The sequence below is a fragment of the Alosa sapidissima genome, chromosome 5 (assembly GCF_018492685.1).
Source record: "Alosa sapidissima isolate fAloSap1 chromosome 5, fAloSap1.pri, whole genome shotgun sequence".
NCBI classification, from domain to species: Eukaryota; Metazoa; Chordata; class Actinopteri; order Clupeiformes; family Clupeidae; genus Alosa; species Alosa sapidissima.
This window is the reverse complement of record NC_055961.1, coordinates 824,744-837,235: the sequence shown is the minus strand read 5'-3', so window position 1 is coordinate 837,235 and position 12,492 is coordinate 824,744. Positions and strand designations below refer to the sequence as shown.

At 46.8% G+C, this 12,492-nt stretch overlaps 1 protein-coding gene and 1 long non-coding RNA gene across 3 annotated transcripts in view; one reads left to right on the top strand and one right to left on the bottom strand.

The window, feature by feature from the left end:
• The window catches only part of gdpd5a (glycerophosphodiester phosphodiesterase domain containing 5a), a 54,908-nt gene that overhangs the window by 31,139 nt on the left and 11,277 nt on the right, over nt 1-12,492 (top strand). For both annotated transcript variants that reach the window (XM_042092058.1, XM_042092056.1), the window contains exons 6-12: nt 1,318-1,416; nt 1,534-1,627; nt 2,889-3,037; nt 5,969-6,051; nt 7,835-7,985; nt 8,736-8,957; nt 11,330-11,487. In XM_042092058.1, the coding sequence (XP_041947992.1) occupies nt 1,318-1,416; nt 1,534-1,627; nt 2,889-3,037; nt 5,969-6,051; nt 7,835-7,985; nt 8,736-8,957; nt 11,330-11,487 (956 nt within the window). The remainder of the gene's footprint in view (nt 1-1,317; nt 1,417-1,533; nt 1,628-2,888; nt 3,038-5,968; nt 6,052-7,834; nt 7,986-8,735; nt 8,958-11,329; nt 11,488-12,492) is intronic.
• Nucleotides 5,514-11,925, bottom strand: LOC121709044. Its single transcript, XR_006031824.1, has 3 exons — nt 11,915-11,925; nt 6,919-6,923; nt 5,514-5,631 (listed from the first exon to the last, which is right to left on the bottom strand). It is a non-coding gene; the product is annotated as an uncharacterized LOC121709044 (long non-coding RNA).

Below are 12,492 nucleotides of genomic sequence, written 5' to 3'. Positions count from 1 at the left end.
ACGCTGCTCATCCTCCATCTGACACTGCTCATACTCCTCCATCTGACACTACTCCTCCATCTGACACTGCTCCTCCTCCATCTGATACCGCTCCTCCTCCACCTGATACTGTTCCTCCTCCATCTGACACTGCTCCTCCTCCTCCATTTGACACTGCTCCTCCTCCATCTGATACTGCTCCTCCATCTGACACTGCTCCTCCTCCATCTGATATTGTTCCTCCTCCATCTGATACTGCTCCTCCTCCTCCACCTGACACTGCTCCTCCTCCATCTGACACTGCTCCTCCTCCATCTGACACTGCTCATACTCCTCCATCTGACACTGCTCCTCCTCCATCTGATACTGTTCCTCCTCCTTCTGATACTGCTCCTCCTCCTCCACCTGACACTGCTCCTCCTCCATCTGACACTGCTCCTCCTCCATCTGACACTGCTCATACTCCTCCATCTGACACTGCTCCTCCTCCACCTGACATCTGACACTGCTCCTCCATCTGACACTGCTCCTCCTCCTCCACCTGACACTGCTCCTCCTCCATCTGACACTGCTCATACTCCTCCATCTGACACTGCTCCTCCTCCACCTGACACCTGATACTGCTCCTCCATCTGACACTGCTCCTCCTCCACCTGACACCTGATACTGCTCCTCCATCTGACACTGCTCCTCCTCCATCTGATACTGCTCCTCCTCCACCTGATACTGTTCCTCCTCCATCTGACACTGCTCCTCCTCCTCCTGACACTGCTCCTCCTCCATCTGACACTGCTCCTCCTCCACCTGACACTGCTCCTCCTCCACCTGACATCTGACACTGCTCCTCCTCCTCCACCTGACACTGCTCCTCCTCCACCTGACCCCTTATGCTGCTCCTCCATCTGACACTGCTCCTCCTCCTCCTGACACTGCTCCTCCTCCATCTGACACTGCTCCTCCTCCACCTGACACTGCTCCTCCTCCACCTGACATCTGACACTGCTCCTCCTCCTCCACCTGACACTGCTCCTCCTCCACCTGACCCCTTATGCTGCTCCTCCATCTGACACTGCTCCTCCTCCTCCTCCTGACACTGCTCATACTCCTCCACCTGACACCTGATGCTGCTCCTCTATCTGACACTACTCCTCCTCCATCTGACACTGCTCATACTCCTCTACCTGACACTGCTCCTACTCCACCTGACACCTGATGCTGCTCCTCCATCTGATACTGCTCCTCCTCCACCTGACACCTGATGCTGCTCCTCCACCTGACACTGCTCATACTCCACCTGACACCTCTTTCACCTGCACCTGTTCTGCTCCTCTTCCACAGGTGTGTGTGCTGGCTGTGTTGCTTACCACCATCACAGGTGTGGTGTCCATCGATAACCTGTGGAGGACTGAGTGGGACATTGTCATCATCTCTTTGCAGGTGCACAAGTTTCACTCACACTTCTCACTCCTGCTCACACTTGTACTCACACACACCACTTAATACATTCTCTCCCTCTTTGTGTGTGTGTTTATGTGTGTGTGTGTGTTTGTCCAGTTCACGGGTCCGTTCCTGCACATTGGAGCAGTTGTCGCGATGACGGCCCTCGGCTGGTTGGTGGCAGGGTTTGTTGTGCGTGGAGAGAGATCAAGTGAGTGATTGGTTAATGTATACATCCTAAAATCCAATCCTCCTATAGAGTGGTCTTTGTTGTTTTGACCAGAGTTCCAGATGGGGGTGTATGTGAGCGTGGTCTTTGCTGTTGTTTATTGTTGTTTGTTGTTGTTTTGTCCAGAGTTCCAGATGGGGGTGTATGTGAGCATGGCCTTTGTTGTTGTTTGTTGTTGTTTGTTGTTCCAGAGTTCCAGAGGGGTATTTCACAAAGGCAGAATTAAGACATCCAAGATAAGTGATAAAGCGAGGTTTGACATGGTGTTGTCTGGTCATCCAATCTCAAGTCGTTTCGCTAATGCCAATTCAGGATGAGCAACTATGTCAAGCCAGGTGTAAATAATTCAGGATGTGTGCGCGTTCTTGTTTCTGCTCCAAAGTGCCCACGGTTGCAATAAAAAAGAAGCAGAAATTAGCGTCATTCACACAAAGTGAACAACCGCTTTTGATATAGACTAACAATGAAGTAAAGTCGTCCTTTTTGGAATGGGGAATCGTGGCTATTTCTGGAAAACAGCAGGAGTAGGCGTGGTAGACCAAGTGAATGCAAATTTACGTATGAACCCACGTGTGAGTGCTAATTGTCTCGGCACGCAATGTCATTAAGAAAGCGCTTGCCACTGCAAAGATGCACATAGTATGATATACCTTAATATTATAGTTGAAAATACCTTTGAAAACTTGCCCTTCCACTTCCAATCAACTACTAGTAGGCTATTCATCAAACATCTATCAACCATATGGCAGTAGGCAGACAATCTGTTTAATTTTGCAAGCAAATACATTTAGCAAATAGTATATAAATGGAATAAAGCTCCTTAAAAATTAGCACGGAGGTCTGATTTGAATAACAGCTAGCTGAGCCAGTGGAACAACATAATTACTATTAGAATTAACTTAGCTTGGCTGTTAGCCTGGTAAGGACCAGGCTAGGTGCAGAGAATAAATCCCCATGGTAACTTATGTGCCATCACTTTTGTGAAACAAGGCAAGCCAAGCCAAGTCAAGGCAAAATTCATCCAGGATAACCAAAAATAGAAAGGGAGAGGATAGAGGATAATAGAAATACCCCTCTGGTGGTGGTGTAAGTGAGCGTGGCCTTTGTTGTTGTTTATTGTTGTTGTTTGTTGTTGTTGTTGTTTTGTCCAGAGTTCCAGATGGGGGTGTATGTGTGAGCGTGGCCTTTGTTGTTGTTTATTGTTGTTGTTTATTGTTGTTTATTATTATTGTTGTTTGTCCAGGATTCCAGATGGTTGTGGTGGTGGTGTATGTGAGTGTGCTGCTGGCGCTCTATTTGGCCCCGCTGGCCATTAGCTCCTCCCCCTGTGTGATGGACAAGACCAGCCTCAGACCCCGCCCCCTAGTCATCGGCCGGAGGGGAGCGCCCATGGTGGGCTACACACACACACACACACACACACATCCATGGATGCATACACATTAGGGGTGGCATGGTTCACGAAACCCACGGCCCGGGTCGTATCACGGTTTTAAGGTCACGGTTCACGAAACCCCCAGTTCAGTTCGTATCACAGTTTAAAGGTCATGGTTTTCGGTTCTGTATGGTTCTTGTTGTTATTTTTCCTTTTAATCTTTAAAGGAACTATATGTAAGATTGTGGCCAAATCTGGTACTGCAATCAAATTACTGTAGAGTGGTGTATCCCCTCCCCCTCCCCCTTGATTCGAGGTTGCCAACCCGGATGCCAAAACACTACTGACTTTGTGATTAGTACCGGTAGATAGGTAGAGGGTGGCGCATCAGGCCAAAACACAACATGACATGACAAAACACAACATCAACATCCGTTGAGGGCTGCAACTTCACTTTTTAAATGGCAATATCCTGGCCGGACTACTGTTGTCAGTGATATAAGTATTTGAAATGAACATGATTTCTTAATGTCTAGTGGCATATCAGGGCCATTTTATGATTAATTATGACCGCCGCGCAGCGAAGCGGCGTCATATAGGTTTAGTCAGATTTATTTATTTATTTATTTATTTATTATTTTTCGCATGTCCAAATTTCCGTCAAGGATTCCCAGGACACTGAAAGACCGGGGTACACGAAACTTGGTGGGCATGTAACCCCACATGGATAGCATGGAACCATCCTTTTTCGTTTTGATCTGTAGCCCCCCCGCTGGACTGCACCCCCCGAAAGGAGGGTAGGGCAGACACAGTTTTCTGTGAATATCTCGGGAACCGTAAGGTTTAGGAGGACCAATTTGTTCTGTATGTTTGCCTCCAGGGGTCATGTTAACCCATTCCATGTGCACACATGTGCATAAGCAGATATACACGCACACACATACATTCACAGTAATCATACGTATGACACATGTTCAAGAATATTCAAGAATTATGAACAGGCAAGATGGGGGTGGGGTTGTATAAAATGAATTTTACATGTGAAATCTATGAACTAATCATGTTTTGGTACTTGTTGTGTAGCAGATACCAGTGAGAATTGAGTGTGGATAATGCAATTTAGTGAGACAGTTAGAATCATATAGGCCTTTCAGCGTGATTTATTTTTGTGGAAAAAATGTGCTGGACTGGGCGGCGGTCATATTTTGTACCGCTCTGCGGTACATCTAGTTGAATTACATTTCTTACACGTTCCTTTAACACTTCAGAAATACCATACTTCAGCATAAGCTTAATTATCCCCCATTTAGGCTACAGTATTAGTATAGTTATATCATGTAATCATGCACAAACTTGACTTGACTTTAAGCACATCATTAACACCATCTCTGAGGAAAGGTGTAGTATAAGTATATATAGTATAAAGTATATATACTTTTTTGATCCCGTGAGGGAAATTTGGTCTCTGCATTTAACCCAATCAGTGAATTAGTGAAACACAAACAGCACACAGTGAGGTGAAGCACACACTAATCCCGGCGCAGTGAGCTGCCTGCTACAACGGCGGCGCTCGGGGATGCTTAAGGGCACTTCAGCCGCGGCCCACTGGTCGGGGCTCGAACCGGCAACCCTCCGGTTAAAAGTCCAGAATGCTAACCAGTGGGCCACAGCTGCCCCAATACGGCTGCCCCAATTTATTTGGCAAACAAGTAGAATGTGTCACTGCCATCTACAGGAACGTCTGTACCTTTGTAGCACACTAAGATTGACTGAAATATTACGGAATATTTTATTTCTACACATAGCTTAGCCTAAATATGCAAGATAGCTTCTAGGCTACCACATAACATTGACAAGCCCTGTAAATGTGCACTTTCTCTCCTGTCTCTGGACAGCTCCTCTAGTTTCTCTCAACAGGGCTATTTGCTCACTGAAACTGAACGTTACATCTTTCATGTGAGGAGGACCCAACATACATTGTAATGATATTTCATTTTCGAGGGCTTTTGAGATCTAGGGTTATTACCTTTCAGTAAAATGGCTTATTATTAGCCCACTACAAGTCTCCCCTGCACACATGAGAGTTATTATTAGCCTACTACACGTCTCCCCTGCACACATGAGATATATTATTAGCCTACTACACGTCTCCCCTGCACACGAGATATATTACATATAGACCTGGCTGCTCATATAGCCTACTGCTTAATCTTAATGAATGCACATATAGACCTGGCCGCTCATAGTCTCCTACTCCCCTTAACTGTTGCAAATATAAACTTGGTTGCAGTTTTTGTGAGGGCTACTTTGCTAATATTTGGGAAACTGCAAGTAAAGGCCTGCGACCGTTAAGCCTGAGCTGCTAAAGTGCCGCGAGGGCGCAGCAAATGAACTTCAGAAACAATACATTTCAGCTCACGATATTCAGAGCGGCCCATCCTCCCGAAGCTCCCGATTAGCCACTCCGGGCCTGTACTAGCATAATTACGTGTTGCACAACGCCTGCACACAGTCGCAGTTCTATCTACCGTTTTCTAAATCCAAAATGTTCGCACACACCAGACTTATGCGACGCTGGTGCATCTCCCAACTCCGGGCTGCCTATGTATCTCTCACACTTGCCATTTCTACACGTGACCCGCAGCACTCCACACCTCATGTGAAAGGGAAAAGAACTGTCTGAGGTCACACATGGGCATGAGGCTACGCATTCCATGAACCGTCAACACCGTACGATGCACACATGCTCTGAACCGAGACTAGCGCACCGAATGGTTCGGATTTTTTTTCATGAACTGTGCCACCCCTAATACACATACATGCACACACACACACACATACACACACACACTCACAATTATGAATCAGCTTCTGTTTCAACATCTCTGCATGTTCCCCCTGTCCCAGTGGTTCATATCTGTCCATTTGGTCTGCTTCCTCCCTGTCAGTTGGCGCCAGAGAACACCCTGATGTCCTTTAATAAAGCCCTGCAGCACAGCGTCAGCGCCCTGGAGGCAGATGTGGCTGTCAGGTACACGTCTAACTGTCTAACCGTCTGCATCTTTGGGGCTGTCATGTCAGGTGCGCGTCTAACCGTCTGCATCTTTGGGGCTGTCATGTCAGGTGCGCGTCTAACCGTCTGCATCTTTGGGGCTGTCATGTCAGGTGCGCGTCTAACCGTCTGCATCTTTGGGGCTGTCATGTCAGGTGCGCGTCTAACCGTCTGCATCTTTGGGGCTGTCATGTCAGGTGCGCGTCTAACCGTCTGCATCTTTGGGGCTGTCATGTCAGGTGCGCGTCTAACCGTCTGCATCTTTGGGGCTGTCATGTCAGGTGCGCGTCTAACCGTCTGCATCTTTGGGGCTGTCATGTCAGGTGCGCGTCTAACCGTCTGCATCTTTGGGGCTGTCATGTCAGGTGCGCGTCTAACCGTCTGCATTGCGGCGCTACTAGCATAGCGGCTAAAGGCCTGGGTGAGCATGCAGTAGTCTGGAAAATTGTGGGTTCAATTCCCATCTGCAATCGGGAGACTGGCCTTGTAGTAATCGGGAGACTGGAGACTTGGTAGTAATCTGTAAATGTAAATCAGATCAAGTATACTTGCAAAGAATTTGGTCTCTGCATTTATCCCATCTGTGAGTTAGTGAGCACACAGTGAACACACAGTGAGGTGAAGCACACACTAACCCGGAGCAGTGAGCTGCCTGCTACAGCGGCGCTCGGGGAGCAGTGAGGTGTTAGGTGCCTTGCTCAAGGGCACTTCAACCATTCCCACTGGTCGGGGATCAACCCTTCGGTTACAAGCCCGAAGCCCTAACCGGTAGGCCACGGCGGCCCCATAATCTGTAGACTGGCCCCATAATCTGGGGACTGGAGACTGGCCCCATAATCTGGAGACTGGCCCTTGCACTGGCCTTCTGGTCCGATACGTGTTGGATAAAAGTGTCAGCCAAATGAATAAGGAAGTAACCAGGACCATTTCATGGGAATAAAAATAGGCTACATGAGGGGCTTTTAGCAGAGAGGTAGGCTACATGAGGGGTATTTAGCAGCAGGCTACATGAGGGGCATTTAGCAGAGAGACAGGCTACATGAGGGGCATTTAGCAGCAGGCTACATGAGGGGCTTTTAGCAGCAGGCTACATGAGGGGTATTTAGCAGCAGGCTACATGAGGGGCATTTAGCAGAGAGACAGGCTACATGAGGGGCATTTAGCAGAGAGGCTACATGAGGGGCATTTAGCAGCAGGCTACATGACGGGCTTTTAGCAGCAGGCTACATGAGGGGCATTTAGCAGAGAGGTAGGCTACATGAGGGACATTTAGCAGAGAGACTGGCTACATGAGGGGCATTTAGCAGCAGGCTACATGAGGGGCATTTAGCAGCAGGCTACATGAGGGGCATTTAGCAGAGAGACAGGCTACATGAGGGGCATTTAGCAGAGAGGCTACATGAGGGGCATTTAGCAGCAGGCTACATGAGGGGCTTTTAGCAGCAGGCTACATGAGGGGCATTTAGCAGAGAGGTAGGCTACATGAGGGGCATTTAGCAGCAGGCTACATGAGGGGCATTTAGCAGAGAGGCAGGCTACATGAGGGGCATTTAACAGAATAATAATAATAATAATAATAATATTAATAATAATAATAATAATAATAATAATAATAATAATCATAACAACCTTTCATAATGCTGCTTACAATAGTGCTTCCCATCTCCCCCAGTCTGGACGGCGTGCCCTTCCTGATGCAGGCTACATGAGGGGCGTTTAACAGAATAATAATAATAATAATAATAATAACAACCTCCCCCAGTCTGGACGGCGTGCCCTTCCTGATGCGAGACCGCACACTGAGAAGGACCACAGACGTGCAGCGTGTTTTCCCCCTGAGACAGTCGGACGACGCCTCCCTCTTCACCTGGACCGAGCTACGCTCTCTCAACGCAGGACTCTGGTTCCTCAAGGTACACGCGCCTCGGGATAGATTTAATAGCGCCTGCCTCAGGGATTAGATTTAATAGCGCCTGGGGTTAGATTTAATAGCGCTTGGCTCAGGGGTTAGATTTAATAGCATCTGGCCAGGGGTTAGATTTAATAGCACCGGGCTTTAGATTTAATAGCCCCTGGCTCAGGGGTTAGATTTAATAGCGCCTGGTCAGGGGTTAGATTTAATAATAATAATAATAATAATAATAATAATAATAATAATACTAGTTGTACTAGTACTTGTGTAATGTGTAGATGTGTGTTGTACTAGTGCATGTGTAATGTGTGTAGATGTGTGTAGTACTAGTGCTTGCATGTGTAATGTGTGTAGATGTGTGTTGTACTAGTGCATGTGTAATGTGTGTAATGTGTGCTGTACGAGTGCTTGCTTGTGTAATGTGTATAGATGTGTGTCGTACTGGTGCTTGTGTAATGTGTATAGATGTGTGTTGTACTAGTGCATGCGTAATGTGTGTAGATGTGTGTTGTACTGGTGCTTGCTTGTGTAATGTGTGTAGATGTGTGTAGTACTGGTGCTTGTGTAATGTGTGTAGATGTGTGTTGTACTAGTAGTACATTCTTGTACATTTGTTTAAGAGGCGTCTTCTTGAGTTTTGTCCCTAGTAAGGGTTAGGGTTAGGGTACAGTAAGGCCAAGTGGAGTGAGCCTTAGTGGGGGTTCTCACGCTGTGATTGGTCGTAGTTCTCACACTGTGATTGGTCGTGCAGGATGACCCCTTCTGGACGGTGTCGTCCATGTCGCCACGGGAGCGCCGGCGAGCGGGGAACCAGACCGTGTGCAGCCTGTCTGACCTGCTCCGCCTGGCCCTCAGGGCCAACGTCTCCGTGGTGATCAGCCTGCGCCGGCCGCCGCCTGGACACCCTCGCTACAACCTTTGGGTCAACGACACCCTCCGCGCCCTGAGGCACTCCGGCATCCCACTGGACAAGGTCTGACCTGCGACACAGATACACGCCGTTATTTCATTTGTTTACTTGTTTATTTATAAATTCCAGAGGTCATTCTGTGTTCTGCAAAGCACCTTAGAACAATCTGCTCTCTTACTCACCCCACAGCTCACTCTGTAAGAGTAAAAGTGAACTGAAGGACTACTGCTGTGAGACCATGTTTAGATTGAATATTATAAGATTTGAATTTAGATTGAAATTGGTTCCACTGCTGTCCCGGACACACACACACCCTGCCCTCGCCCATCACATGTTAGATAGATTAGACACACACACGCACGCACGCACGCACTCACACACACACACACACACACAGACATACACATCAACACACACACTCACACACACACACTCACTCACACACACACACACAGACATATACATCAACACACACACTCACACACACATTTTAGATACTTTATTCAATTCCACATTACAAGTAAATTTTCATTAGGAATCACATGTTTTGAATGATCAAACAGATTAAACCACATCAGCACATTGTTATGTGTGACAATACAATCTCAGGGGTACAGAAAACATCTCCTTTTCCAAATAAACATGGTTCCTATAATGGCTGAAATTGAGCAGTACTTTACCAACTGTTTGGCTCTTGTTTTCAATAGCCCCCCAATACAAAGTCCCCGGGTCGCCAGCCTGTGTACATGTCACTACCAAACACTAGCACAATAAGCTGGCATCTGTAGCCAAGGTTTTCGATGGTAGATATTAATGATTGATATTTTACAGTCTTAGAAAGGTAAGAGTCCTCCATAAACAGATCAAATGCACATGCTACTTCAAATAGCTTAACTGTTCTGGAATGCTGAGATATGACAACAATATCTGGTGTATTTGGTATTCCTACAAAAGTGTTTGCAGGTGAGTTAAACCAATCAGACTGTACAGTAGTGTTTTTATAGAGCTTTTCATCAGCCACACAGGGAATCTGAGCAGCAATGAGATCCACAAGTCTGTTGTGTCTGGCAATATACAGTCCTTTAAGTGATGTGCAACTGTTCATAATGTGGGCTACTGACTCCAGGTGTTGAGGGGGGTCATGCAGCATGCAGAGGGGTGAATGGATGGAAGTAAACCACAGTGAAATGTTGTATTTGGTGGGAAGAACCTGTAGACGTGCTTTTATAAAGAAAATAAGGATCTCCTCACTGATGTTGGCATTGCTATAGATGGTGTGTGATGCAGAGTGGTCCGCGAAAGGGCAGTTTGGCCAACTTTCCCTGTAGCTTTAGACTGGACCAGTACTCCATATTTTGGGCTCTCTGAATAGACAGGAGAGTCTGCCTGGATGTTCTAGGCTGGAGCAGGTGAACAATGCTGTTATGGTGCAGCCTGGCTTCCACAACAACAGATGGATCCTTCACAACTGCATCAGAGACCTCCACAGGTTGGAGATGGGAAGTCCACTTCAATTCAGTGCCTGTTCTCTGGCATAGGTCATTTAGGTCTGGCCAGTCAGATGACACGCCAAAACCCTGTGCTTGTCCACCAAGCTTTCCGTTGGGCACACACACACACACACACACACACAGACCCACACACATACACATCAACACACACACACACTCACACACACATCAACAAACACACACACACACACATCAACACACACACACACACGTACACACACACACACACACACACACCCACACACAGACATACAGACATACACATCAACACACACACACACACTCACACACACACACACATCAACACACACACACACACACACACACACATCAACACACACACACACACACAGACACACACATCAACACACACACACACACACACGCACGCACACACACACACACACACCTGATAACGTCTAGAATGTGCTCCCAGCTGCCTCCCTGGTGCATGTGTTATTGTTTTGGGACACAATAGAGTGTGTGAGTGTGTATGTGTGAGTGTGTGTGTGAGTGTGAGTGTGTGTGTGTGTAAGTGTGTGTGTGTGTGTGTGTGTGTGTGTGTGTGTGTGTGTGTGAGGGACTTCCTCTTGTGTGGGGGACCAGGCCCCACAGAACACCAACAGACAGTTACAGGAAGCTACACCCCTGTGTGCAGTCCCCTCTTTGTCAGGCTGGGCTTCATGAAGTAAAGGTGTGTGTGTGTGTGTGTGTGTGTGTGTGTGTGTGTGTGTGTGCGTGTGTGTGTGCATGTGCGTGTGCGTGTGTGTGTGTCTGTGTGTGTGTGTGTGTGTGTGTGATGTGTGCGTGTGTGTGTGTGTGTGTGATGTGTGCGTGTGTGTGTGATGTGTGTGTGTGTGTGTGTGTGTGTGTCTGTGTGTGTGTGATGTGTGTGTGTGTGTGCGTGTGTGTGTCCTGCTGCAGGTGATGTGGACACTGGATGTGGACAGAGAGCAGGTACGGCGTGCGGTACCACGTGTCCAGCAGACGTCCCAGAGGAAACTCAGCCTGAAGGAGCTGCGACAGAAGGGCATCACCGCCCTCACACTCCACTACAGCCTAGCCCTGCTACAGGACATCAGGTCACACACACACACACACACGCACACACACTATCCGGTCCCCTGTCACTCTTAATACACTAACTTAACACACACACACACACACACACACACTATCCGGTCCCCTGTCACTCTTAATACACTAACTTAAAACACACACACACACACACACACACACACACACACACACACACACACACACACGTCCGAGCATGCACGCATACACACACACACACACACACACACACACACACTATCCGGTCCCCTGTCACTCTTAATACACTAACTTAACACACACACACGTCTGAGCATGCACGCATACACGCACACACACACACACACACACACACACAGCAAATTGGACAGTGTAAATGATACTCTGTAGGAGTACATTTTACACCCGTTTCGGTGTATATATGGGTCCAAGTGTCCAGTGTTCTCCCAACACTGGACACCAGAGTTAAAATATTAACACTAATTTCTAACACCACAAGTGTTCAAATGCACTCTTTCAGAGGCATCGTTTGACACTACTTTGAGTAACTTCAACACCTGTAATAGTAACTTCTGCAACACGGAAATAATAAAATGAAAACTCTTATTCGGTGTCCTTTCAGCACCTGATAAGGTAAAATGTACCACTTTAAAGATAATATTTATCCCCAAAATATAAAGAAATACAGATTTTGAGTGTACCACTTGCTCTTATGCAGAAATTATGCAACACTGTTAGGTTTGCACGCTCACCAAAATATCATTTAACACCTATGACTACAAAACAATAGTAACTCATTTAGAAATTATTTTACACCGATAGATTTAGACAACAACTCACGGTTCAACATATTTAATTTCAAACCTGTCAAGACAGTGTCAAAAAAGCATTACAATGTTTGGATAACCTCCACAATTTAGTTTGAAACAATACAGCTGACATTCATAAAAAGCAATATACTAAAAGGCATTACATTTGTTCCTCATTGTTACAATTCATGAATGGATTTAAATAATCATGTCTAAACATCA